Source organism: Heterocephalus glaber, unplaced genomic scaffold (assembly GCF_053883595.1).
Source record: "Heterocephalus glaber isolate CG9 unplaced genomic scaffold, H.glaber_assembly_v1.0 deba00001561, whole genome shotgun sequence".
NCBI classification, from domain to species: domain Eukaryota; kingdom Metazoa; phylum Chordata; class Mammalia; order Rodentia; family Bathyergidae; genus Heterocephalus; species Heterocephalus glaber.
The window spans coordinates 5,477,930-5,504,676 of NW_028258349.1; the positions used below are offsets into that span (position 1 = coordinate 5,477,930).

At 40.7% G+C, this 26,747-nt stretch overlaps 1 protein-coding gene across 2 annotated transcripts in view; it reads left to right on the plus strand.

Moving 5' to 3' along the window:
- Positions 1 to 556: 556 nt before the first annotated feature.
- Fcrl5 (Fc receptor like 5) overlaps positions 557 to 26,747 on the plus strand; it is a 37,323-nt gene continuing 11,132 nt past the window's right edge. For both annotated transcript variants that reach the window (XR_015443031.1, XM_087190995.1), the window contains exons 1-12: positions 557 to 718; positions 2,025 to 2,045; positions 3,211 to 3,465; positions 5,808 to 6,065; positions 6,346 to 6,630; positions 7,858 to 8,121; positions 9,580 to 9,849; positions 12,904 to 13,182; positions 18,856 to 19,134; positions 22,092 to 22,370; positions 25,395 to 25,673; positions 26,091 to 26,207. Coding sequence is in view for 1 of the 2 variants with exons in the window: in XM_087190995.1 (XP_087047121.1) it covers positions 688 to 718; positions 2,025 to 2,045; positions 3,211 to 3,465; positions 5,808 to 6,065; positions 6,346 to 6,630; positions 7,858 to 8,121; positions 9,580 to 9,849; positions 12,904 to 13,182; positions 18,856 to 19,134; positions 22,092 to 22,370; positions 25,395 to 25,673; positions 26,091 to 26,207 (2,617 nt within the window). In the remaining variant the exon portion in view is untranslated. The remainder of the gene's footprint in view (positions 719 to 2,024; positions 2,046 to 3,210; positions 3,466 to 5,807; positions 6,066 to 6,345; positions 6,631 to 7,857; positions 8,122 to 9,579; positions 9,850 to 12,903; positions 13,183 to 18,855; positions 19,135 to 22,091; positions 22,371 to 25,394; positions 25,674 to 26,090; positions 26,208 to 26,747) is intronic.

Sequence of the window (26,747 nt, forward strand, 5' to 3'; positions counted from 1 at the left end):
ATTTGTAAAAATCCAACAATATAAAAAGATATAAAATGCCCTTTTGTCATCTGTAATTCCTCAAATGTAATCATTATTTTTTGTGTACTTATACTGCTTTGTAAACATATATATTCTATGTTTTTCATTTATTCTAAAGGATAATATGATAAATCAATCCACACCTCCCTTTTTTCTAGTTCATTAACAGGGCGTTCTTGCCATCTTAGCATGGACAAGGTTTACCAAGTCGTTTTCAATGGCTTCGTTCTTGTCATGGTGCAGATGGATCAGAATATTGTTAAATAGCCCCAGGTGCATGCTTTTTTATGATGGTTCCCCTGTTTAAGCAGTAATGAATAATGGCACAATAAATATTTTCACAGAACAATCGTCATGTACTTTCCTTATGGTAATTTCCCAATAGCAGAAATATGGGTTTAAGGAGGTGTAATTTTTTTAAATAACCCTTACATTAATTTTTCTCACTTTAACCATAGGGCAGGAAACTTTGACAAGTACATGTGGATGGGTACTCCCACTTCCTTTTTTTTTCTGATTTACTAATTTCTTTTGCAGAAAAGCAGTTTCTCAGATGTGCTCCTTGGGGCTGGTGTGAACAGTGTACTAACTATAAAATCAAGATCAAAACTGATATTCTTGTGAAAACTTCTCTTTTGGTCTCAGCCACGGGTTGTTCCAGTCTTCATGTTGCTGTGGGCAACACTACTGGTTCTGGGTGAGTAGGGGGCTCAGCACGGGCCGAGGTTGGGTTGGGCAGTTTCTCTTTCCACCATAGATGTCTCCTTCCATGGGGCCAGACTTCCCTGCTCAGAGTTTCCCACACAAGGAAACTGCATTTTCAGGCTTTACTGTATAGCTCAGGGCTTCCTTTCTTGGGCCTGAAGACAGTGGTGGCAGCTAGGAACAAAGTCTCCAAATGTATAGAGTAATCATAACAATTAATGTTCTATTTACATTTTTGTTCAATAAATAATTTGTAAATATGTTGATTTACCTCCTTTTTTCTTCAATATTCACTTCTCAAACTTGTACCTTATCTCAACTATTACTAATCTAGCTCTGTCATTGATCCATTATTTCAATAAAGAAACATTTAATGAATGTCTTTTATATGTCAGGCACTGTTGTAGGTTCTGAGGGATTATCTAGTGAACGGAGGAGAAGTCCCTGATCTAATAGGGCTTGCACTCTGGAAAGGGGACAGAAGTTTAAAAAGCATGAACATGTAAACAAATAATTCAGATAATCTTGGGTAAACATTCTCCAGAAAGTTTATCATCACCCTCCCTCACCATGTGGTCTAAAAGCTGCCTGCCTTGTCTCATGGAAGGGTGCCCTCTGCCAGACTGGACCACTGAAGTTGGCAATTCTAACTTTTTCACACTTCTTGAACTCTTTCCATGGCTTTTTAAAAATGGGAGCTACTTACTTGGGCCCTGAATTCTTCTCTAATCTTATTTTCTTCATGATTCTTTACATTTTAGACTCCCGAAGCCCTTGAACATCAATGTCACATTTTAGTTTCTATGCCTTTCCTGCCTTGATTCCCTTCCCTGTCATCTCTTGCCACACACAAATCCTAACCTTCACCTGGCTAACTCCTATGTTCTCATTCGCAGTTTTCTCAAGCTTCACTTACTTCAGATGCCTTCCATGGCCCACTCCCTTCCCTCTCCAATACACACAAACATGCTGCACACTGAACTGAGTGGCCCTTCCACCCTCAAGATACCCCATGTGTATTTCTATTAGAGCACTGGGAGTCATGTTTATATTATATTACTTGGCATCATGTTTCTGTTTCTCCCACCAGCCAACTTGTTGCTAGCAGATGCCATTTTTCATTCATCTTAGAAATCTAAGCACCATGCCTTAGTATATACAGGCATTTGATAAATAATTATTAACATTTTATAAATGAATTTTTACATGAAAAATGAGGGATGGGGAAATGTATCACCTTTGAAAAGGCAAAGAATCCCTGCTCTATGCTCATGCCTGGCTCTGTATTTTCTTTGCAGCTCCTACCAGTGGACAATTTGGTGAGTCCGCCTTTCTTTTGCTCTTCTGTGTCTCTAGATAAGAGTGTCTCCCTAAAATATTTGTACTCGCTACCTGAGGATCCCTGACATCTCCCATTTCCTTACCAAGCTCAGAAGGGATGTGGAAGGGGTTCCTGATCTCTTGGCACTGCTCAAGAACCAGGGTAGCTTCATGGTCAACCTCCACCTTCCTGGGTGATGTGGTGCTGGCCTTTGCTAGGCCCTGTATTTACTCCTCATGCAAATGGACCCCACTTTGCCAGGTAGAACACCTTCAACTTCATGATAAATATTCAGGACTCAGGATAGGTCCTCTGCAATCTGCAAGCTGGGAAAACTTGACTGAAAATATCACGCGCTGGAGATGCCAATTTTAGAAGTGAAATCTTCCAGGAAATGTGTAATCAGTAGAACATCTAACAACTGGGTCCTTACAAGGAAGAAATGTATGTAAAGGGGGGACTGGGAGAAAAGGCAAACTTACTAGTATAATGCATTTTCTGAATTCTGATTCATTGCTATTCTTTTTGGGTATCTGGGAACCCATAAATAGCAAGAATTCTCTGCAACCCCTCTTCTTGTCTAAAATCAGCTGCCCCACCTGTACCCTTGTCCAGATCATCTCTGGATTCTAGCAGAGGACTTGTTCATTTCTTGTTCTTCCACAATTAGATCTGATTGGGTTTTTTTCTGGGTATTTGAATCATTATCTATAAAATGAACCCATTAGGCAAGGTGATCTCTCACGCTTTTCTCAGTGCCAAAATCTTATGATGAAATTGTTTATTATTTTAGGAAAATGCAAAATTATGATTTTTCCAGTGCCTGTGTAAATTCTTCTGAGTTTAGGAACAGGATGAGGTAGCAGGGACCAGGGTGATTTTTCTCTAGAATCCACTTACACGACTGCTTAACTAAGCCTGAACAGGACAATGAATACTGTAGATTACACCTTTGACAACACTTTGTTCATTGCCATACCCAAAGCACTCTCCATGGGAGGAAGTGAGTGCTACTGACTGACCTGTAACCTTACCCCATGAGTGACTCTCTCTGGGTTTTCCTAGGGCCTGTCCAGAGCCAGGTTCTCCCATATATTCCCAGAACCTCTGCAACTGGGACCACAGACACCTCTACCTCAGATCCATTTCTCTCTCCTTCTCAGCAACTGCACCCAAACCTGTGATCTCCCTTTATCCTCCATGGACCCCGGTTTTCCAAGGAGAGACAGTGAATTTGACTTGCAATGGATTTCATTTCTATGCACCAGAGAAAACAAAATGGTACTATGGGTTCTATGGGGAAAAAATGTTGGGAAAGACTTCAGGCAACATCCTAGACGTTCATGAAGCTGGGATGTATAGGTGCCAGGCTGAAAACTCACCTCTGAGTGACCCTGTGCTCTTGACCTTTTCTACAGGTGAGAAAGAAAATTAATTCATTAAATCTTTAAGAATTGTTTCAGTTCAACTTAGCTCTCTGTAGAGAAGATTGATGTTGTTTTTTACACACTCTTTAATATCAGGGATTTTTTTAATCACATCTCCTTTGGTTTTTCTCCTCTATGTTTGCATCCTTATATTTTGAATCTGTCCTTAAATGATTGAGTAAAGATCCTTAGGACTTATTTGGAAATTGTATCTGAAGCATGCCATACTTATCTGGAAAGAGGTGAATGCACTTGGGCCAGGAGAACAAATATTGTGAAAGCAAAACTGAAAACACCTTTGTAATACACAGGACACAGAGGAAGGAGGTAACTCTCTGAGTGAAGGTTTTGGAATGGGTTTATTTCTTCCTTGCTAAGGAAAATACAAGGGTACAGCGAATATTAAAGGAACGAAGAGGAAACACTCTGGAGGCCCTTCAATCAGGGGAATACAGATGCAGGGTTGTAGACTCACCTATGAGTGAAGCTGTGCACTTGGATTTTGCTGCATATCAGTAAAAAAAGTAATAGAAATCATCTTTAGAAATCATTTTGGTCCATTTGTCTTTCTGTCACCATTATTTCCTTCAGATGACTTATGAGTGAACAATTTTAATCCACAGTATGGTTAGACAGATGAGCAGTTTAAAAATTTGGTATAAAACCAGACAAGCAATAGAATTACCTTCCTAAGTTTAAACATAAAAATTAAGAAAGTTTAGGGCTGGGGATTTAGCTCAGTGGTGCTGCCGCCTGCCTTGCAAGCTCAAGGTCCCAAGTTTGATCCCCAGTGCCAAAACCAAAACAAAAAACAAAAAACAACCCCCCCCAGTTAAGAAAGTCTAAATAGTCTAGATAAAACTCATTCATCCCAATGCAGAATGACTTTGAGAAGTGTGTCCAAAAGGACATAATTGTCATGTAATAGCTGATGTTGTGGGTGAGTCAAATACTAAATTTCAGTGTGTGAGGAGGAGGGAGGAAATGGGGCATTGAACCCAGGGACTCTACAATGAGTCACATCCCTCTTTTCTACATTTTTATTTTGAACAGGGTCTTGCTCAGTCACTAAGTTGTCCAGGATAGGCTCAAACTTTCAATCCTTCTACCTTAGCCCCTCAGAGTGCTGGAATTATAGGTTTGTGCCACCACTCCCAGTTCACTACAATTTCTAGGGAGTGGATTAATGCCTCTAAACCTGTGGTTCTTAAAATTTGATTTGAGACAGAAAGCCTTGGCAGCTTTTTAATCATACAGATGTTCAGGACCTACCCTATATTTACTGAATCAAAATCTGTGAAAGTAGCTCCCAAGAATTTGGTTTTTATACGTTTCTCAGGTAAAAGAAAATTTGAGAAGTAATTGATTTAAATGGTTGCTATACACTAAGATGAGATGTACAGAGTTAAACCATATTACTTGCTTGGTATAATAAGTACCATGAAGATTTTCATATTTACAGTTGCAGATATATGATGAATAGGTAGATGTAACTAGACAGATTGATTGATTGATACAGTAAATATATAGAAAGAAAGGAAGAGGCATTTCATTTCTTTTTTCTAAAACAATCTATTTTGAAGTTGAAGTCTATCATCCTAGTTATAATGCCCTTTAATTTTGTGAACAAGAAAGCAATGTAGTACCAAGTAGAAAAAACAAGTTTATGCTCTTTGATTTAACAATTATTAAACATTTACTTACTGAAACAATCATAGATATACATCTTCAAAAATGGAATACCCCAAGTGACCAAGGAAAGAAGACTCAAGTTGAATGTGGTTGTGCATGGTAATCCCAGCTACATGGGAGGTTGAAGCAGGAGGATCTCAAGTGTGAGGCCAGCCTAAGCAACATGGTGAGACCTTGTTTCAAAGGAAAAAAGATAAGACTCATCAAATAGATTATGTTGCTTCCATTGAAGGGAAAATTTTAGGCCATTGAAAATCAAGTTCAATAATGATATTAGTGACATAGGAAAGTATTCATAGTATAAAAAGTGAAAAGCAAGGCTTCCGATATATAAATATGATCCCAATTCCATGAAAAGAAAAAAAAATACACAGAGACAATCACATACCTGCACCTGGAAGAGAAAACTGGAAAAATACAGGTGAAAGCGATGGAGTGTGAGAAGATAGGTGTTTTTGATTATATTTCTACTCTCTAACTTTTTTAAGGTACATGTGTTCATCTCAAAACTAGAAAAAAAAAGAAATGATGATTGTTTTGATTTTTCTCCCAATCTCCTTTCTTGCACAATCTACTTAAAACAATGAAAAGAAAGAGGAAACAATGAGATGAACAAATAACTAATCGTGTGTTTCCTACAGCTTCAGTGATCCTGCAAACTCCACTGTCTGTGTTTGAAGGAGACTCTGTGGTTCTAAGGTGCCAGGCAAAGGCAAAAACCCAATTAGACAGAGTGAAAATTTATAAGAATGATAAATTACTGGCATCATTTGATGAAAACACTGAGTTCAACATTCATCGTGCAAGTCTGAGGGACAATGGTGAATATCAATGTGCTGGAGTTAGGAAAAGTCATGGCTACCGTGTTTCTTCCAATAGAGTCAGAATCCAAGTCCAAGGTAAAGCATTCATTATTTTGTGAATGGGTTAGAGAAAAGGAGGGTCCCTAAGGTGGGAGAGGTAGACTAGGAAGGCCAAGGTGGGCAGAGAGAGTGCAGCAGTGTATTAGGCTGAAGCTTAAGAATCAAAGGTGGCACCGCCACTACTCCCTTTTTTGTTTGCTTTGGGTGGAAAATGGTGGCCACACAGCTCCACTTGCTGGCATTGAGAAATAGTGCTTTTCTCCAGAACATTTCCAGGCCTCATTGCTCCAGGCACTGTTGTGATCCTTCTCTCTAGAGCTGTTTCCACGTCCTGAGCTGACAGCCAGCCTCTCTCAGACCAGAGATGGGAGCCGAATGACCCTGTCCTGTAAGACCCAGCTCCCTCCACAGAAGTCAAATATTGGCCTCCAGTTCTGCTTCTTCAGAAATAACCAGGCCCTGGAGTCAGGCTGCAGCAACTCCCCGGGACTCCAGATTTCTGCCATGTGGAATGAATATTCAGGTTTCTACCAGTGCAAGGCAGGGGCAGGGATTTCTGGTGTTTGGAAAGACAGCCAGATATCCCAAATTCATGTGCAGAGTGAGTATCGGGGGTTTTGAGATTTTCTAGAAACAGGGCTGAAACAGTTACACAGAATCACGTGTTGGCTTGGGCCACTGGCCCATGTGGAAAGTGGTTCTCATTCTGTAAGAATAGAAGCTACTCAAGAGAAAGCACCCTCATTCTTATGGATCTCTTACAAGAGCTTAGAATGAGCAGGCAAAGAAAAAATAGGGGTTTTTTTTCATTGCTCTTAGATAAAATCCTTTCTTTTCTCTCAGAGAGCTCTCTCCTCTGACACACTTTGGTTCCTGCTAGGCCAACAGGCACAAACTCTGCCCTGGTAGAGCTCTCTGCCTGGCCTGAATGCACCCTGCTCAGCCAGGTGAACAGATTTCTCCACCTCCAGGTGCCTGGAGCAGAGTATGTCAGGACAAGAAAACCAAAGGACAAAACCTTGGGGAATAAACAGTTCCAACTTGAGGTCGCTGGGGATGGTACCGCACCTACTGTCACTTTTTCCTAAATTTCTGAACTTGTATAAGTTCTCAGGTATGACTATTAGCCAATGGCCAAATGTTTTCTCTCATTAAATTGGGTCTCTCTCGTGAGAAATCTATTTGAGAATTAGGAAGGGACAGAGATCAGAATGCTCATTTTCCTGAGTAGGGAAGGAGTGAAAGTGAGCATTTCCAATAAACTTACTCCTATCTTTAAGAAAAAAAAATAGTTTTACAACTCTGTTTTTCTAAACTGGCTAGTTTCTATTAATTTGTTCTGCAGTTACAGGAAACAGACATTCCTGAGGTCTTGGGTTTAAGGAAGAATGATTCAGGGAAGATGGAGAAGGTGTTATCTTACAGTTACAACACAATAATTTCTAGCATAGCCTCCACCCAAAATATAACTCATGGATCCTCAACCACAAACCCTTCTCCTCTCCTGTTCAATTATCTTCATTTGTTCTTCCAGGACCTGAGGATAGCTCAACAGGCACTGTCCTATGCCCGCATCATTACCCAAAACTGCACCATCACAGATTGGAATAGCAGGTTGCTCTATTCCTACTGTTGACTCTCCTCAAGACCCTTAGGGAGTAGAGGACCTCCCCAGCCAGACAGAAATCACAGACTCCCTCTTCCCAAGGGCAAGCCTAACTCCAACTTCCCCCATGAGCTAGGCACATTTTTCCCTTCATCCTGTGATTCTTTATCTTTCAGCAACCCACTGCCAAGATTCCCACACATGTCATTTTTATTTATTTAGGAGCTGCTACCAAAGTCCAAATACCCACTGACCCAGCCTCAGTGTCCGTCTTTGAAGGGCAGGAGCTGCTGCTCATCTGCTTATTAGACGGGGACCTAAAGTACATCAATTTCTCCTGGTATAAAAAAGGGAAGTGGAAGAAGAAAGAAAAGATATCCTCAGAAGCAAAACTCAAGATCTCAGTAGTGGATAACAGCCATGCAGGGGAGTATTATTGTATAGCTGGACACTTTACCAGCAAGCCAGTGACCATCAAAGTGAAAGGTATGTTTTGCCAGGTGTCATTTGAGGAATAGATGCAGGTATCCCTGTTGCAGACCATAGGCAATGGGTGGGAGTGGATAATGACTGTCATTAATAATTCACTGCTTTGAACAGCCTGCCAGGACTTACTCAAAGACTACGAGGAGAAACTAGGGGTAGAAGGGGCTGTGGAAACTCTTAGAAATGGAGTTTTGTTTTTGTTTGGGGGATTTTCTGTTTGTTTTGTTTTGTTTGTTTGTTGAGACAAGGTCTTGGTATGCAATGCCTTGCACTCACTATGTAGCTTAGGGTGCCTTTGAACTTGTGGTGATTGTCCTGCCTCAGCCTCTGGAGTGCTGGGATTACAGACATCTGCCACCACACCCAGCTGAAATGGGAATTTTAAAAACTGCTCAGTGATTAGGAATATGTCGAGCCCTTCATATTCACAAACTCCTTCTCAGTTCAAGTGAAATGGTTCTGGGAATAAAGTCAGAACAAAGAGGATATTAGAACCAGGACTGATTTAGGACCATGTCTTTTGAGCCACTTTAATTTAAGGAGTTGCAGGGCCCTCACTGACTACCTCTCTGTCTTTGTGAGTCCAAACAACACATCATTTCCTCAACCCCAGGGCTCCCACAGCACAGTTTGCCATGGAGGATGTGGTAGAGCTTCTCTATGAAGCCTAGGAACCTCTTCCCTCAGTCCTGTATCAGTTTTCTCATAAGGCTGAACCCTGAGGAACACAGACCCCTAGAGAAGAACCTCCCTCAACATTTCTTTGCTCAAAGAGCATTCTAGGAATGATGTCTGTGCCCAGACCATGGCCTGGGGACCCAGCCAGTAGGAGAAGCCACTTTCCATTAGCAGTGAGCTCTGATCACCAGAAGTCACAATCAGGGTCAGGGTGTGTACTTCCTTCACCGGCCGGAGACTCCATCTACAGACACTGCCCTACTGTTTCCCTCCCTTAGGCTTCATGTAAATAGAGAAGGTGAGTGTGAGTGCAGGGAGAAGACAGAGCAGAGGGCATTGGAAGAACACAAGCATTTGGAAGGGAAAGGGGTCAGCAGCAGAACCCTGAGGTAGATCTAAGCTTAGGGAGTGACATACTCATAATGATGTGTAGGCAAGGGACAGTGTTTCCATGGTAATGGGTCAGAGGCTGGTGCAGGAAGGGTGTGGGTCTGGTGGAAGCAACATAAGGGACTTCTTCCTGTGGCTGTCATCTCTCTGCAAAAGAAAAGGGAGTCATCGAAGAAGTAATCCAGGAGGGAAGGGGCTCAAAGTCTGATGGGAAAGGAACAGGAAGGGAAAGATCAGCAGGGAGGGCTGGAGAGATGGCAAGAGAAGCCTGGAGGTTGCTGGACTGCCCTGAAGCCACTGGAGACCGGGGTCTGGGCGTAGGCACTGGCCACACACTGAAATCTCTGCTAAGAGCCAGAAGTGACTGTTGACTCATTTTCTCTCCCTCAGACCCAGTGTCCCAGCCATTGCTCACCCTCAGCCCTGGGAAGGCCCAGATTCTGGAGGGAGACCAGGTGAAATTCCATTGCCAGGTCAGCAGAGGTTCTCCCCAAATCTTGTACCAGCTTTTTCATGAAGATGCAATCCTTCAGGAGATGAGAGCCAATTTAAGGTGGGCCAACTTCATTATACGGGCAGCACAGTCCGGAAACTACTACTGTACAGCTAACAACGGCCTGGGCCCCAAGAGCAGTGAGGCCCTGAGGGTCTCTGTCATAGGTAAGCCCTGCTTTCCTCACCACCCATCCCTGCCTGCATCCTGCTCTCCCTGACACCATCAGAAATGTGACCTCTCCTTCCAGTTTCCTCTGCTTCTTCCTTAGGGCTGCTCACTGTCCTCTCTACTCCGTGGCTCATCCAAGCAGCCGTCTCTCTTGCTCCTTGAGTAGCCTGGGCACCTTTCCACCCCTGGCTGTCTGCACAGCAGCTCTCTCGCTCCTCACACCCAACTTCTAAAAGACCCAGTGCTTTTCTCCTCCTCTCTACTTAACCTGTGGCTCCTCACATGCCAGGTCTGCATTCACTGAGTTGTTCTTGGTAGATATAATCAGTACCAAAATGGGCTTGGTGGTCCACACCTGTCATCCCAACCCTCTGGGAAACTGAGGCAGGAAGATGGCAAGTTCAATCTCAGCCTGGGAAATTTAAGAATTTAGTAAGACCCTGTTTCAAAATTAAAATGCAAAACTGGACTTGGGGTGTAACTCAGTGCAAAGGCCTGGGTCCAGTCATCAGTTCCCAGAGACTTAGAGTTGTCTCTTGTTCCTTTATCACGAGGCATTTGACAGTAACTGTGGATCAAGCCACATAGGATTCAAAGAAATTTACAGGATCTCCATTGCTTTGCCAAAGTCCATTTGTTAGGAGAGGAGCTGGAAGCAGGGTAGGAAAGTTTTACCTTCACTCATTTGTCTTCATCCATTAAAAGCTATTAGTTTTCAGATAGCTAAGTTAAAAAGCTTTCAGTTGAACCTTGAATGTTATTTTTCCCCCACAATCCAGCCCTCTCACAATAGATGCACAGGTTATAAAGGAAAGACCACCGAACTTGGGGTGGGGGGTGTGAATTCCTCAATGGGAGGGACTAAGGAGCTGTGCTCTGACATCTGGAGGCAAGGAAGCTGGAAGAGTGACATTACCATTGGGTGCTCTCAGAAACATATGAAGTTCTGTACAGTGGCTCATGTGTTCCACTGACAGCAATGCTTATATGTGTTCTGAATACCGGACTGTACTAACACTTCAGATGCATCAGACTGACCGCATAGTCATGTCCACTGAGTCCTTGAGGTCTAGTGCCAGGTACACATGAGTCATAGGACAAACCCCAGCTAGGGGTACCTGGAAGCTGCAGAAGCAAATGGGAAGGCATGCTTGGGAGGTGGGAGATTTCCTGGGAGGAGAGTTCATGTGTGAGTTGCAACCGAAGGGTGAACAAAAGCACTTCAAGAAAAGAGGGGAGGGGGGAATTGAGAAAAGAAGAAAGAGGTTGTGCTCCAGATAAAAGCATGTGCTGAAAGACTGTGATGAAGAATGGAGGAAACATTAGAGGAGCTAGGAGGATTGTTCATGTTGACTGCAACATAGAATAAAAGGTAGTGAGAGACAGGATGAGGAAGAAGGAGCAGGCAAAATGCACACCGTTAATCAAGGCTTAGCCTTTATTTAGTTAAATAGGATCTATGAGGAGTGTTAATGCAGAGGAAAAGGCCTCCAGCTATAGGATGAAGAGTTGATTGTAGAACAGCCAGTTTGGGGAGCAGCCAGAATTCTAAGTGAGAACTCAGGAGAGAGTTCAGTCAAGTAGAACCCTCAAGACTGGCCCTGTTGGGAGAGAGAACACCAAGAAGGAACCTGGCTGAGAAAAGGGATACTAGGAGAGTGTGCACCTCAGAAACCAGAGGAAGCTAGTGCCTTATGCAAAAGATCACTATCTTTTACCAGTTATCTCTTACCAGTTCAGATGAGGCTGATCTTACAGATGACGAAAGCTAAGAATCCAGCCACATGCACTGAATTTAGCCACAAGCAGAAGAACACAGAATAACTAGAATACCAGGGTTTGACTGGTGTCTCATCTCTTACTGGTTATATGACTTAACCTCTTTGAACCTCAGCTTCCTCATGTGTAAAACAGAAACACTTGTACCTACCTCATGGAAGTGTTTTAAAGAATAGTTTCAGATACATGTATACAGCTATAAATTAATTATATATGACCAGGATGCACACACACCAGACAGATAGTTAAAAGTACTGTTTTATCGGTATGGCATCTTTTGTTATTGTTATTGTCCTTATCATGATTATACTCATAAACAAGAAATATCGATTTCAGTAGATTGACTGAGGTAATGACCAGGTTACAGTAGACATAAAATGAGTGTGAGGTACAGAAGAGGAGCTCATAAAGGTAGGGCACTTATTCCAGAAATCTGTCCATAGAAAAAGAGGAGAAAGACACTATGGGAAAGATTAAGCACAAGCGAGGTTGCTATTGCATTGTTTTGTTGTTTTCTAATGTGGTGAGGATTATACAACCAGATATTTAGAGTAAAATGATACAGGCAAATATTTTATATCCAGGACAGAGGCAGGTGGGCACAGGGTCATAAGACAGAGGAGAACCTGCTCTAGGCAGGCAGGAGCGAAAGTTTTCACGGTGAAAATGGAGTTATTTTGTCAAGCCCTAACCAAAATAAATAATTAAAGCCAGGAGATTATGAAGGAAGGATTCTCATGCATGTGTGCCTGATGACAAGAACTATTCACCAAAGATTCCGCCAGGACCACAATGTTACACAGAGATCACTGCATTTTGTGCAACCTGGCACAAAATATACCTTCATATCTGCCCAACAACTGTCTGTTTAAATGCAGACACCACCTCCTCTGGGTGTCAATTAGGGTGACACCAGGAAATGCTCTTCCATGGTCACAGGGCAGAGGGAATGATAAAGAAGCTGGTGCAGGAAGGGTGTGGGTCTGGTGGCAGCAAAATAAGGGACTTCTTCCCTGAGAGTGTTATCTCTGCAGAAGGGAGGCAGTCACCTCACAGGGAAGGCAGGAGGCAAAGGGGCAGAGACCTAAGGGGAAAGGAGAAGGCAGGGAAAGATCAGCAGGGAGGGCAGGAGAGATGGGGAGTGAAGCCTAGCAGGTTGCCAGGCTGCCCTGAAGCCCTTGGAGACTGGGGTCTAGGCATTTGCACTGGCAACAGATTGAAATCTGTGATAAGGGGCAAGAGTGACTTTTGGCTCATTTTCTCTCCCTCAGTCCCAGTGTCCCAGCCAGTCCTCACCCTCCACACCGCTGAAGCCCAGACTGTAGAGGGAGATGTGGTAACACTTCACTGTGAAGCCCACAAGGGTTCTCTCAGCGTCCTCTACCGTTTTTATCACGAGGACATCTTCCTGGAGAACAGCGCAGCCCCTGCTGGAGTTGGAGCCTCCTTCAGCTTCTCTCTGACTGCAGAGCACTCTGGGAACTACTACTGCACAGCAGACGACGGCTTTGGCCCTCGGCGCAGTGAGACCGTGCGCCTCTCTGTCATTGGTAAGACGTGGGTTCCCTTGACGAGCCATACCCTTCTCTTACCAACCCCATCAGAAGTCTCTGCTCCTACCTTCCACTTTCTGCCCCCATCAACGCCACATTTTCTTGGCTCCCATCCTAGAGACCTCGCTTTCTGTGGGCCACAGGGTCCATCCAGCCCCGGCCCAACTCCTAATTGTGTAGCAGACTCTCCTGCTTTTGCTAAACACAGTTATTTTCTCAAAGCATTTTATTTTTTCATTCAGTCTCTAAGCCTATTTTTCCTGATACTCGGAAGCACCTTTTATTTCAACACTAACACTTGCACGTCATCTTAGCTGCATAGTCAAATGAACAAATTCCACGCAGGACTGTGATTTCTCCACAGAGTCCTCAGCAGTTACAGTTCTCGTGGGAGATCTGGGGAGGCCTGAATGTGGGAGGAAAGGAGGGAAATGCTCCCCAGAAACCTGCTCCTCAGGTTTTCGTGTTTTTCATGATTTCTTGCCTTCTAAACTATTAAAACAAGTATAGTTTTATTGCATGCTACTTTTAAATGTTTGTTGCAGGATGACTTACATTCAGAAAAGTGTTCCCATCGTAAGTGTGTAATCCTAGTTATCCATGTAACCATTAAAAAGGTGTTACTTGAAGAGCAAAATTGCTTTTGTTTTCTAGAGTGTGAAAGTCCAGTTTTCTTTTCTGATAAGCAGAATGGGAAGATAGAAAAGTCTTCAAGTCTAGTGTGTCAGATTGTTTTACATCACAAGAAAATAAAGGCCCCAGTATCCTGGTTGGTGGGGATTTATCTTACAGCTATCTCAGGAGTAAGGAAAACAAAAGTCAAATCAGCCAGATTCCTGGATAAAGAAATGAGACCCCTCTGAATGTAGTGTATTTCTCAAAGGCAGGCAAGTCCTCTACCCCAGTGTCTACTCCCAGTGGGCCATGGACCAGGTCTGGAGTCCGCATTTGTAATCTAGGGGGGCTTTGAGGTGAGATGAAGAGCAGAGGAAGGAGAAAAGACTGATCTTTCCAGCTTCTTAGGTATCAAGTGAGCAGAAATCAATCAGATCTTTTGTTTTTCAATGTTTCTTTTTTATTAGCTCATGTTTGCAATTCATGATGATTACATTTCTCTTGGGGGGTTGGCACATGAACACAGCACATCTCAATTATTTTTTTCATCCACTTCCTCCCCTTCCTCTCATTTCCCTCCATCTCTCAATCCCCTTGCCAACTGAAAAGACCTATCTCCTTACTTCCTATCATCTGTCTTTTATTTTGCTCTTTCTTTATATTGTGTTTCTCACATAAGAGAAACTATATGATATTTAAGTTTGTGTGTCTGATTTATTTCACTTAACTTTATGGTTTCAAGGTATATCCATTTTCCTACAAATGACTCAAGTTTATCCTTCTTTATGACAGAGTACTGCTCCATGGTGTGTAAATACCACATTCTCTTTATCCATTCATTTCTTGATGGATATACAGACCACTTCCAGGATTTAGCTATTGTGAATTGTGTTGCTATAAACATAGGTATGCATGTATCACTGTAATATAATGTCTTTAACTCTTTCAGAAAGATACCTAAAAGGGGAATGAGTGGGTAAATTAAAGCCTAAATTAACAAACAGATTTTCTTGAAGCTGAGAAACTTCATTGTGAGCCATGGAGATTTTCTGGCAAAATAATCTCCTTTGTTGGAATGAATGTGATCCAAACAGAGGACATAAAGAGATTTCATGGAAATGTGTCCCGATAAATAACCTTTTGAGGTTATCCACAGCCATGAGGTCACTGAAACACATGCACATAAGCAGTATTCTCAAGCAAACTTGAATATGACTTTATTCACCAAGAAATGAGTCACAAGCCACACCTGCCTATAATCTCAGGACTTTGGGAGGCTGAGGCAGGAGTAACATAAGTTCAAGCTTAACCTGGGCAATTTAGGGACTTAGCAAGAACCCGTCTCAGAAAAAAAAAAAGACAAGAAGATGTATCTCAGTGTGAAGGCCCTGGGTTCAATCCTTAGTGCTGAAAAAAAAAAATGTTCCAATGTGGGTATCTTTGCATAAATGCATTTAAAATTATAAAGGGAAGTCTCTTTGACATATTGATTTTCTGTCTTTCGGATATATAACTAGCGTGAAATTGGTGGATCATGTAGTTCTATTTTTAGTTTTTGGAGGAACCTCCATAATGTTTTCTATAAAGCCTGCACTAGTTCACATTTCCACCAAAAATATATGAGAATTTCCTTGTTTTCCAGAATCCTCACTAGCATTTGTTATTTTTTCTCTTTGGCAACAGCCAATCTAACTGCAATGAGATGATACTTCATGGTTTTGATTTGCATTTCCCTGACTATTACTGTTGTTGAGCATTTTTTCATGTACTTATTAGTCATTTATATATCTTCTTTTGAAAAATGTCTATTCAAGTCATTTGCCTATTTTTAATTTGATTATTTTATTGTTTTGCTGTTGAGTTATTTGTGAATTCTATAGATTAAACCTTTCTTAGGTGAACAGTTTACAAATATTTTCTCCCATTCTTCAGGTTGTATCTTCACTTTGTTGATTGTTTCCTTTGCCCTACAGAAGTGTTTAGTTCAATATAATTCCAGTTTTTTGGCTGAGACATCAAGAGAATAGGTAACAAACGCAAAACTAGACAAATAAAGGACATTAGGTGGGGTGGGAGGATGGAGAGGGATAATTGGTACATGGGTCCAGTTGGATAGGAAGAATAACTTCCAGTGTTCTAGTTCTAATGTTCTAGCGCACATTAGTGTGAAAACTATGGTTAACAATTAATATTTCAAACTAGTACAAAGGATGTTGTATGTTCTCAACACAAACAAGTGATAAATATTTGAGATAACAGATAAACAAATTATCCTGATCTGATCATTATACATTATATACATGTACTGAAATATCACACTCCATTCCATATTTAGGCCCATTGCTATTGCCAGTTAAAAGTTAAAAAATAATTATAAAAGTAAAGGAAGTCCACATAATGTTTTTATGAAGAAGAATTCCTATAGCAACAGTAAAAAGTATCCAAATTCTGTTGGATATCCCCCAATATAATTAGAGAATATATAGATTTTAGAAAACATAAAAAGGAATTAAAGTTCAAAGAAGAAATGATAAGATAATAAGAAGAGATTGAAAAAATGATACAACAGAGCTCAGGAGAAAATAACAAAGCTATTTTAGAAATGATAACTGAATTTGAAGCAATAAGAATAGAATAAATTCCTCTGAAAATTGTTAACTGAGTGAAGAATCACTTTAACAATACAGAAAGTAAGGCAGAAAATCACAGAAATAAAGGCAAAAAATTTATAATATGGAAATTGAACAATGATTAACCCAAATTGAGGATCAAAATAAAAGACAAAGTATAATTCAATTTTTTTCTACAATGAAAGAAACTGACTATGTACATTAGAAGATATAAAATAATGAGGTTATTGAACTTCAAAGTTAAAAAGTGTGTGTGTGAGAGAACATATAAAAAATAAGCAGTCATTTGAGAAAGAAAAATATCAAGTATATGTTTGAATTTGCATAGCAGTCCATGCCAAGAAGAGAGGTATGATATCCAGATATGGATTTTGTGGAGAGGAATGAGAACTGGAAATTGTGTATCAAATCAAAAAGTCATTATCAAAGTTTTGAGGACTCCGGAAACATAATACCCATTAACCCTTCTTGAAAAAAATTACTTCATGACAAAATGCAGCCCACCAGATGTGAATCAGTATAAAGGACTCACATGAGGAAACTGATAGAAAAATGAATACTGAACCTGCATAGATTGGTGGTCCTCAACCATGACTTCAGGTTACAATCACCTGGGGACTTCATAAAAATGCCTATTACTAAGCTCTGTTCCAGATCAATTAAATTCACAATTTCTCAGATGGGGATCTCAGAAACAATGTTTCCTAACTTATCTTTGGGTGAAAATGTATGGTACTGACAAGGTTGAAAACCACCTGTTTAGAAATAAAGGCTAATCAATTGTAAAAGCTATGGGTACAGAATAGAAAGTAGAAAGATTTATATCAGTTACCCTGATCTGATCATTACACATCGTATACATACTGAAATATCCTCTTGCACTTGACAAACATGGAAAATGCCAAAATATATGAAAAATCAGCTCATCAGAAGGAAGAGAGGAAGTCAAAGAACAATTATTCTCTCATTATTATTATTTAATAATGAGCAATATAAAAGAATTAACTTGATAATTTAAAAACACAGATGATAAATGTCTGAGGTGATAGATATGTCAGTTGCCTACATCTGATCTTTACACATTGTATACGTTACAGAAATGTTGCATTACACTCCATAGGAGTGTGCAATTACTATGTGCAGATTAAAAATGGGAGTACATTCTGTGAAAATTTCTAACATATTTAAAATTTTCCATTTTATTTTTTTTCAGTGCTGAAGATCAACCCCAATGCTTCATGTATGCTAGGAAATGACTCTATCACTGAGTTACCACATGTCTTTTAGGCCTGCAAAATTCCCATTTTGTAAATAATTCAGACACAACTCATCATTAATGAGTCACTAAAATTACATGGAAGGGCTAGGAATTTAGCTCAGTGGCACCACACCTGCCCTGAGTTTGATCCCAGTACTGAAAAAAAAAATTACTTGGAAGACCAACTAGTAGCCTGTAGAACCAAATAGGATAGAATGGTTGAATTACTCGAGTGGAACTGTAGGTATCAAGCTAGAGAATGAAAACAAACAAACAAACAAAAAAATAAATGCAACTGACCAGGGAGTAGAGAAATAGAAACTCACATTTATCATTACTGCAAGTGTTAATTGGACCAACTTTTTTGAAGAATAATCTGTCATTATATATCATTGTGTAAAATACTCACATAACTCATCCCAGAAAGTCTAAGACTTTATCCTAAGAAATGCATGCACAAAGGTAGGCATGGTGGTGCACATCTGTTGCAAAATAAAAAATATAAATGGGTGGGGATATAGCTCAGTGTGAAGGCCCTGGGTCAGTTCCAGTAACACACACATGTACATGCACACGTGCGAACCATGCAAGAAATTCATGCACAAATGTACAATGGTATATCACAGGATTATTTAATGCAGTATTATTCAAAATTTTAAAAACAACAGCAACATAAATATCAATCAGGAACTGCTTAAATGTATTATGATAAATCCATACAATGGAATATTGGTGGTTGGTAAAAAAAATTAGGTAACATTGATGCAAAATTATCAAGTTGTAAATTTTAAATAGTTGCACCTTTCTAAATTATACTTCGATGAAGTAGATTTTTAAAGTGAATTAAACAGATCTTAAAGAAATAGGATAGAAAGATGGCCATGATATGTTGTTAAGGAAAAAAGTATGTGGTAGACCAGTGTGTATATGTGATCCAGTCCATTTTTTGTGTTTATTTATGTGTCGATATCAGTGAGTCTACTCATATGTAGAAAAGATATAGAAAGTATCAATAAATATTCAGAGAGGTAATACTCTCTGGAAAATGAAAAAAATGATAGAATTTTCATTTTTACTTTACATAATTTTGCAGTTTTAAAAATGAGGATGTGTTTAGTTAAAAAAAAAAAAAAACTCCAGTGACAACTAACTCATTTCCTCCCCTAGTTCCAGTGTCCCTCCCAATCCTCACTCTCAGGGTGCCCAGATTCCCAGCTGTGGTGGGGGATGTGATGGAGCTTCACTGTGAGGCCCCGAGAGGCTCTCCCCCAATCCTGTACCAGTTTTATCATGAGGACATAATCTTGGGAAGCAGCCAAGCCCTCTCTGGAGGCGGAGCATCCTTCCAACTCAATCTCACTGAAGAACATTCTGGGAACTACCTCTGTGAGGCCAGCAATGTTCAAAAGGCCCAGCGCAGTAATCTGAAGATACTCAGTGTCAAAGGTAAGTAGACCCTTCCAACTAGCAGCACAAGGGACAGATCATCTCCCCACCATCCTCTGTAGGCAAGATTGAAACTCTGTTTTCACAAAACTATCTGCTATGTGATATCATGGCAGGCTTTTTGTTACACAGTATACCCAGGGAGTTTTGAGTTTTATATTTTCAGCAATGTACACCTTCCCTTCACCTTAGTAGCAAAAATTCTTGCATTTGTCCTTAGTAGCAAAACTCTTCTGCCACTGTGATGAAAACATCCCTAACATAGGAGCAAAGTGTTTTCAAACACATTTCAAAAATACATTCTGGTCGATACTGATCAGTAGAAATGGAAATTATGAAGTTCAGTGTGTCCTATGTCAGAAGAGATTTAATTATACTTTTCTGTTTGCCAATCAGTAAATATGTTCTCTTACTGGTTCACAAATATCTCCTAGCTTTTGTCCCTGTGGCAGAACAGGCTGTGTTCTCACCCAGAAGCCTTTGTTCGAAGAGTTTACATCATCATTCTCCTGCTTTCTTACATGTCCCTGTTCCATTCGGCAGTATCACGAGGTCTCACTTGTCTTGAGATGGCTGCCTACTCATGCCTATTTTCAAGGAAGGCTTTGGCACTTTACTCACAGTCTTCCTTCCTAGTCCATACTTGGCCATCATTTCATGACTCTAATATCTGTACCATGGCCTGTCCTCCTCCCAATCAGCCACCCACATCTACATACACACCACTCCATCTCCAAAATGACAATTCTAAGCACTTATCACCTGACCACAACCTCCCATCCATCCATTTGCTCCCTCCTACCACTGTTGTTCTCAGATCTCAAAAGAACCTCCAGTTCATTAACATCTCTATTCAGTACCTCAATTCATCAAAAAATACCACCCCCGACTTCTATTACCAAACTGAGTGTTGTCTCTGTATCCCACAGTAAATAATTTCTTCTTCTCTTTTCCTTCTTATGTATGGAGAAGATTCTGCTGCCTATGTCAGTAACCATTTCCATCTATTCTCTAGATTCTATCCTCTCATTCCTTCTAAGAAAGTTCATACAACCAATTATTCCTTTCTCTTCCATGGCTCTCAGCATCTCTGTAGGATCCTTCTCCCTGACACTTAACATGCTACATTTCTCCGATTCCTAAGAAAAACCCTGTGTTGATCCCCATTTGATTCTACTCAACCCACTGCTCCATTGCTGAAAAAAGTCAGCTACCCAGGTTCCCTCCATTTCCTCATTACCTTCTAGTTCTAATCTCTAGGTTCTTTCAACTTCCCCACCAAAATGCTTCTCACAAACATCACCACTGACCTCCATGTATGTAGACTAAGTAAGTGACCATTTTCCAATACTTCTCCTACTTGATCTCTCAGAAATATTACATATTCTTTACCATTTTTTCTTCTTGAAACCCTCCCTTCTGTGACTTCAGTGACTCCACTTTCTCCTGGCTTTCCTCTCTGTTTGGCCTCTCCTTCTGTCTTCTTTACAGGCTCTTATTAATAGATAATCTTTAAACATCGGCACATTCCAGAGCTTTGACATGTGTCCTCTTCGCTTAGCCATATTCTTTCTCTGGATGATCCTGGGTATATCATTTATAAATGGTTTTACCATCTATAAATGATTCCTACACTTTTATCTTTAAAGGGCACCTCCCACATGGGTGTGTGCAGATGCCATATTTCTACTCACATTTACCAAAAGCTCATCAATCCAATCATCTCTAAAAATCACCTGACATTCCTCTCAGAATGCTTCTTGCAAGTTCTCTACCTCTACAAAAGACATCTTCCTTCATCAAGATACACAAGGCAGAAGTCTTCCTAAACATTTCTCTCCCTCACCCCTATAGCCAGCCCTATTTATTCTACTTCCTAGATGTTTCTACAATCTTCTCTATCTCTCTCTATTACCACTATCCTAGTCAAATCCGTCATTTCAACTACTGCATGCCACTAAGCTCTTCTGTGCCACTTCTATCCCGTTACATTCAATTTTGAACCCTGAGGTCAAAATGGTTTTCACATTGCTTGATGAACAAGGGTCAAAATCCTCAGGATGCCTTATGAAGCCCTTCCCTAGTGTTTTAGCTTCCTATTTCATGGCACTCTTTGGCCATTTCTCTTTGTTCTACTCCAATCTTGGTCTAATAACTCAAAATATGCCAATGTTCTTTTCAACTCAGGGTCTGCACATATTATCTGCCTGGCTCATAACCTCATTCTTCCTTTCTTTTCCTCATTATTTCTTTCTTCATTGTTAATTTCAAATGTGACTTCATGAGGAAACTCCTCTTAAATAATCCATACTAGAACCAGTTCCAATGTTAAGCAACTCAAAGCGCCATGTCTGCTATTTTGTTTTGTATCAGTCATCAATGTTTTAATTCCATATTTATTTATTTTTTTTTAATGCTGCCTACCACTTCTTCTAGACTAAAGGCTCTATGAGATAGAGTCTGTCTTTCTCACCACTGAATGTGCACCATATACAGCAGTTTTCGGGCCTTCATTGGTTAGTCATACTCATTAATTTCTGATAAATCAATGTAAGAATGGGTAAACATTGATCAATACTTATTATCTTTTGGGCCCCATTTCTAATGTAGTCCAGGCTCAATTATATCCCTGGCTATGTAAACAGCAGGTCTTTATGGAACTGATTTTTCCTTTTCTACAGCATTACTCTGATTTAGTCTCAGATGCCAGTGCTTCAGTTTAATCTTTGCTTTCAGATTCTTACACATATTTCAGTGTTTATATGTAAGTACTCCAAATTACAAATAGTACAATCAAATGCTCTTGTTTCCTGATATCTAAAGAAATTATAGATGAGTTCTTGGTAACATTACAAGGTTATTAAAATCTAAGGAAAATATTTTCCTGACTGAAATATATTTAGTATGGCAGGATATATTTAAACAAGAGGAGCTGATGGTTGTTTTTCTTCTCTCAGTTCCAGTATCTCACCCTGTCTTCACCCTCAGGGTCCCCAGGGCCCAGGGTGTGGTGGGGGATGTGGTGGAGCTTCACTGTGAGGCCCTGAGGGGCTCTCCCCCGATCCTGTACTGGTTTTATCATGAGAATGTCACCCTGGGGAACAGCTCAGCTCCCTCTGGAGGAGGAGCGTCCTTCAACCTCAGTCTGACCACGGAACATTCTGGAAACTACTCCTGTGAGGCTGACAATGGCCTTGAAGCCCAGAGCAGTGAAGTGAAGACACTCAAAGTCACAGGTGAGTTGGCTCACCAGCAGCACAACCAAGAACTGACTGTCCCTTCTGCTCCCAGCAGCAGTAAATGAGGCTAAAGTTGCCCTCTACGGTGGCATTTGGGCATACATCTTGCCTCCAGAATGCCTTTTTGAAGTCTGGGTTCCTTTCTGTGGTATGGTTTCAGGAGTCTGGATTTCTCCAGCAGCACAGTTAAGCGGTCTTCTTAAACTAAAACTCTTCATTAAAAATGTTTAGAAGATGTTCTAGTACATAGACTACATTCTAATCTGAAATTATGATACAAAAGAGAAACCAAAGAATTCTGAGAATAGTTTTCTCTGCTCCTGAAAATATTAGCCCATTCTTTGCCAGGGTACTTCTCTCATTGATTCCCAACAAGTCTCTACTCTTGTGCTTCCTTTATTACCTGGCATATAAATGTTCCTTACTTTCCACATTGAAATAGTATGTTACCATTAGCTATCTGTGCCTTTTGCGAGAGACACTCTGTGATCCCTAAAAGAAAGGACACAGGTGACCAGGGCAGAGACCAGGAGAGCAGGATGAAACGACATAGAAATGACCCCATCAATCAAATCCTTCCACTCCGCAGACTAATCTTTGACCTCTGGCCACTAAGTGTAATAACAGAGGGAAAACTGCTTGTTGTGAACTCTGAATCTGTTCAGTGGTGACCTCCTGACCTCCAAATCCCAGTTTAGGGAGAAGCAAGTATGCTTAGGGCTATTGAGAAGAATGCCCTAGACTTGGCTTTGAAAATAACTAGCTGTATGACCTATATTGACTTCAATCTTCTGAGTCACAAAGTTGGAAAAATCAGACTAGATGGAAATCATGACCATCTATCCCCTGCCCTGGAATTCTGTGATTTTTTGAGGACAGAGAATAGGGAGACTCACAGGTTTCTAGAAAAAGATGTACAAAAGGAGAAGCCATCTCCCTGCCCCTGGAATATATTTCAAAAACAAAAGACTATACAGTGGTCAGCAAACACACTCTTATTCATGTAAGGGAAAATATAGGCTGAAACTCTCACTCCCTCTTGGCTGGATCTCTGAGTATGATAGGGAATGGAGACAGAATGAAATAACCAAGTTGATTTGGGAATGCCAGTCCAGAATCCAGCCTTTACTCAAGGTGGATGGTGCAGCCAGCTAGTTTTGGCAACCAGAAAGTGACTTGACCTTAGATATCATTTCTCCCAGCCAACCAACTCCGTCTTCTGTCCACACACTCACCTGTTCCCCAGCAGCATCTGCCTCATCCAGTTTTCCTCTGAGATTTGCAGAACCATTGCCAAACAGTTTATCAACTGAGCTCTTTTATCCACCACACAGGCACGTTCCACTGAGTTAGTGCTGCTATCTTCATCTTACAACCTGGGACACCAGCACCTCACACTTCCTACACTCTGTGGTTATGACTTCATAATTTTCTCCTTATCCCCATTCGCTTATTTATATAATTCCCTGCATGTTATTCTGCTGCTCTTATAATCACAGCTAGGGCTTCTTGCCTAGCCAGGATGAATTGTGTCTGAGTCCTAGAATCAGGGTATGAGTCAGGGAAAACAAGAACTAGGAAACAGCAAAAGAGACAGAGAAAAGGACTGTTTCTCATTATCATCATTATCAACATCATCAGCACTGAGACTTGACCATCGCAGGCCTTGTACTTACTGTTTGACATGCAATACCTCACTTAATCATTAAGACAAACTTCTGGGGGACAGATTCATCCCCACTTTGCAGGAGAGAAAATTGAAGCTTAGAGAGGTTAAATAACTAGTCAAGGACATAGCTAGTAATGGGAAAATGAGGTTGAAACATGGCCTTCTCCAATTTTTTACATTAATCTACATTGTGACACTTTTTTATCCTTTGTGGCCATGCTTTAACATATCTTTATAGTTTTTAATAATCTGTTATCCTGAGAGAGTATATAAATCTTCATTATCAAAATTCTAATAGTACAAAAGGGCCAATATTGAAAAGCAAAGTTTTCTTTCTACCTCCTCTTCCCAGACAAAACCACTGTTAACCATTTCATATGCATCCTTCAGAAATATTCTGAATATATCAAGGCATAGAATATTTTTTTTACAAACGTAGGGTCATATTACACAGATAACTATGCAAGTTACACTTTAATTTAAAAATACATCTTATGCATCTTAGCTATTTTTTTTTTGTACCGGGGATTGAACTCAGGTCCTTGAGCTTGCAAGGCAGGTGACAGAACCACTGAGCTAAATCTCCGGCCCAGCATCTTGGCTATTTTGACATTTCATTACCCAGTCTACTGAATTATTACAAGTTGTTAACTATTATAAAAATGCTATACTAGAAATCCTGGTACAAGTGTCTTGACCTATTTATGTTAGTATCTCTAAAGGACATGATCTTAGAAGAAGGTTTGCTGGGTCAAAGTTTATATGTTTTATAAATTCCGTAGATATTCTCACATTGCCATTCAAGGAAGTATCTTTAAATTTGCATTCTTACTTGAGGCATGTGAAATGGCCTGTTTATCCACAGCCTTATCAGTATGCCAATCTATTTAAGGAATACCAATCCAATGAGAGGGAAAAGGAATAATATTTATACTTGTTTTTATTTGCATATGTTTAATTAATAATGAAGGTAAGAATATTTTATATGTTTATTTGCTGTTAGGAGTCTCTGGTGACTCATATACTTTTTACACTTTTCTGCTGTACCTTTCTCTACATAAAAACTATTTGCAGATCAAAGTAATTAGCTTAGTTTATCATATGTGTTTCAATTTTTTCCAAGATTGAAATCTGACATTTTCCATTGGCTTATAATACTTTCTCTTCCTTACAAATGTGTTTGAAGCAAGCCACGCACAGTGGTATACTGTAATCCCAGGACTCTGAGAGGCTGAGGCAGGAGAACTGCAAATTCAAACCCAATCTGGATAACTGATTGACTTAGCAAGACTTTGTCTCAAAACAAATATGTTAAAAGCAGAAGCTACTAGTGAAATTTTATTCCTGTTCAGTTCCAGTGTCCCGCCCTGTCCTCACTCTCAAGGTCCCCAGGACCCAAGCTGTGGTGGGGGATGAGATGGAGCTTCATTGCGAGGCCCTGAAAGGCTCTCTCCCAATCCTGTACCGGTTTTATCACGAGAATGTCACCCTGAGGAACGACTCAGCTTTCTCTGGAGGAGGAGTGTCCTTCAACCTCTCCCTGACTGCAGAACATTCTGGAAACTACTCCTGTGAGGCTGACAATGGCCTGGGGGCCCAGCACAGTGAGGTGGTGACACTTTTTATCACAGGTAAGTTTCTTATGTTGAGGCCACAGAAATAGAATTAATATTTCCTCCAGTGGCACTCTGATAATCCTCATGCTGTTTGGATAGCACTTCTCAAACATTATAAGATGTTAACTCTCTGATTGTTGTATCTGAAGTGATGGTGTGTGGCAGATGTATGGAGAAAGAGAGCACTGCTGAATGTAGAGTTCATCAGCTGGCTGCCTCTTTTCTCACTGGCCACCATCCGTCTTGACCCTGAACCCCTGCCTGAGGCACAAGACGAGCTTTCTCATAAAGACAGGAGCCATTTCCTGTGTCACACTGGCACCTGCTTAACCTTAGGAGTTCATCACCTCAGCTCATCCTCTGTCCCAAGCATGAACTTCAGAGGCTGAGGCAGCTTCTCCCTGGGGCTCATGCATGGGGTCTTCCCTGCAGGGCTGGCCAAGAACAGAAGTGGTACTGTAGCTACAGGAGTCACTGGGGCGCTACTCAGCATGGTAGCCCTTGCTGCTGGAGCACTGCTGTTTTACTTCTGGCTCTCAAGAAAAGCAGGTGGGTAGCTCCCTGGGACTCATGTGCTTGAGTCTATGCCCTTCCCAGCTCTATTCTGTCAGACTTGTGCTGATTAAGTGACTACTCCCTGCTCTCAAGAGCTCCTCCTCCCTATCCCATAGTCCTTCACCTGTCCCTTTGGGTCCCCCAAAGTCCTCTTTACCAAATGCCAAGCTGTTGAAACAGCCTATGGGGTAGAACAGGCCTTAATGAGATGGAGTTTATCCAACTTCATAAATTGCTGTGTTTCTCCCTCTGTGCCTTCACAAGACCCCGCCCCCTAAGGAATGGGAAGAGGAAAAGAAAGACTGAGAAACAGAATTGAACATAGTAACCAAATAGGATCTGGTAACTTACTGATTTTTTAAATTATAGTATTTTTATAAGTGATCAAATCTATTTTCTGCCTGCAGCTATTAAACTGCTTCTAGTTTTTAAAGATTGTTGTCTCTAAAACTCTACTTTAAGAAATTAAGGATTGTGTACTGCCATTTCAACTTATAGCTGCACCCCCTCTGGGGACTGAAGTCAAAGGTTTAG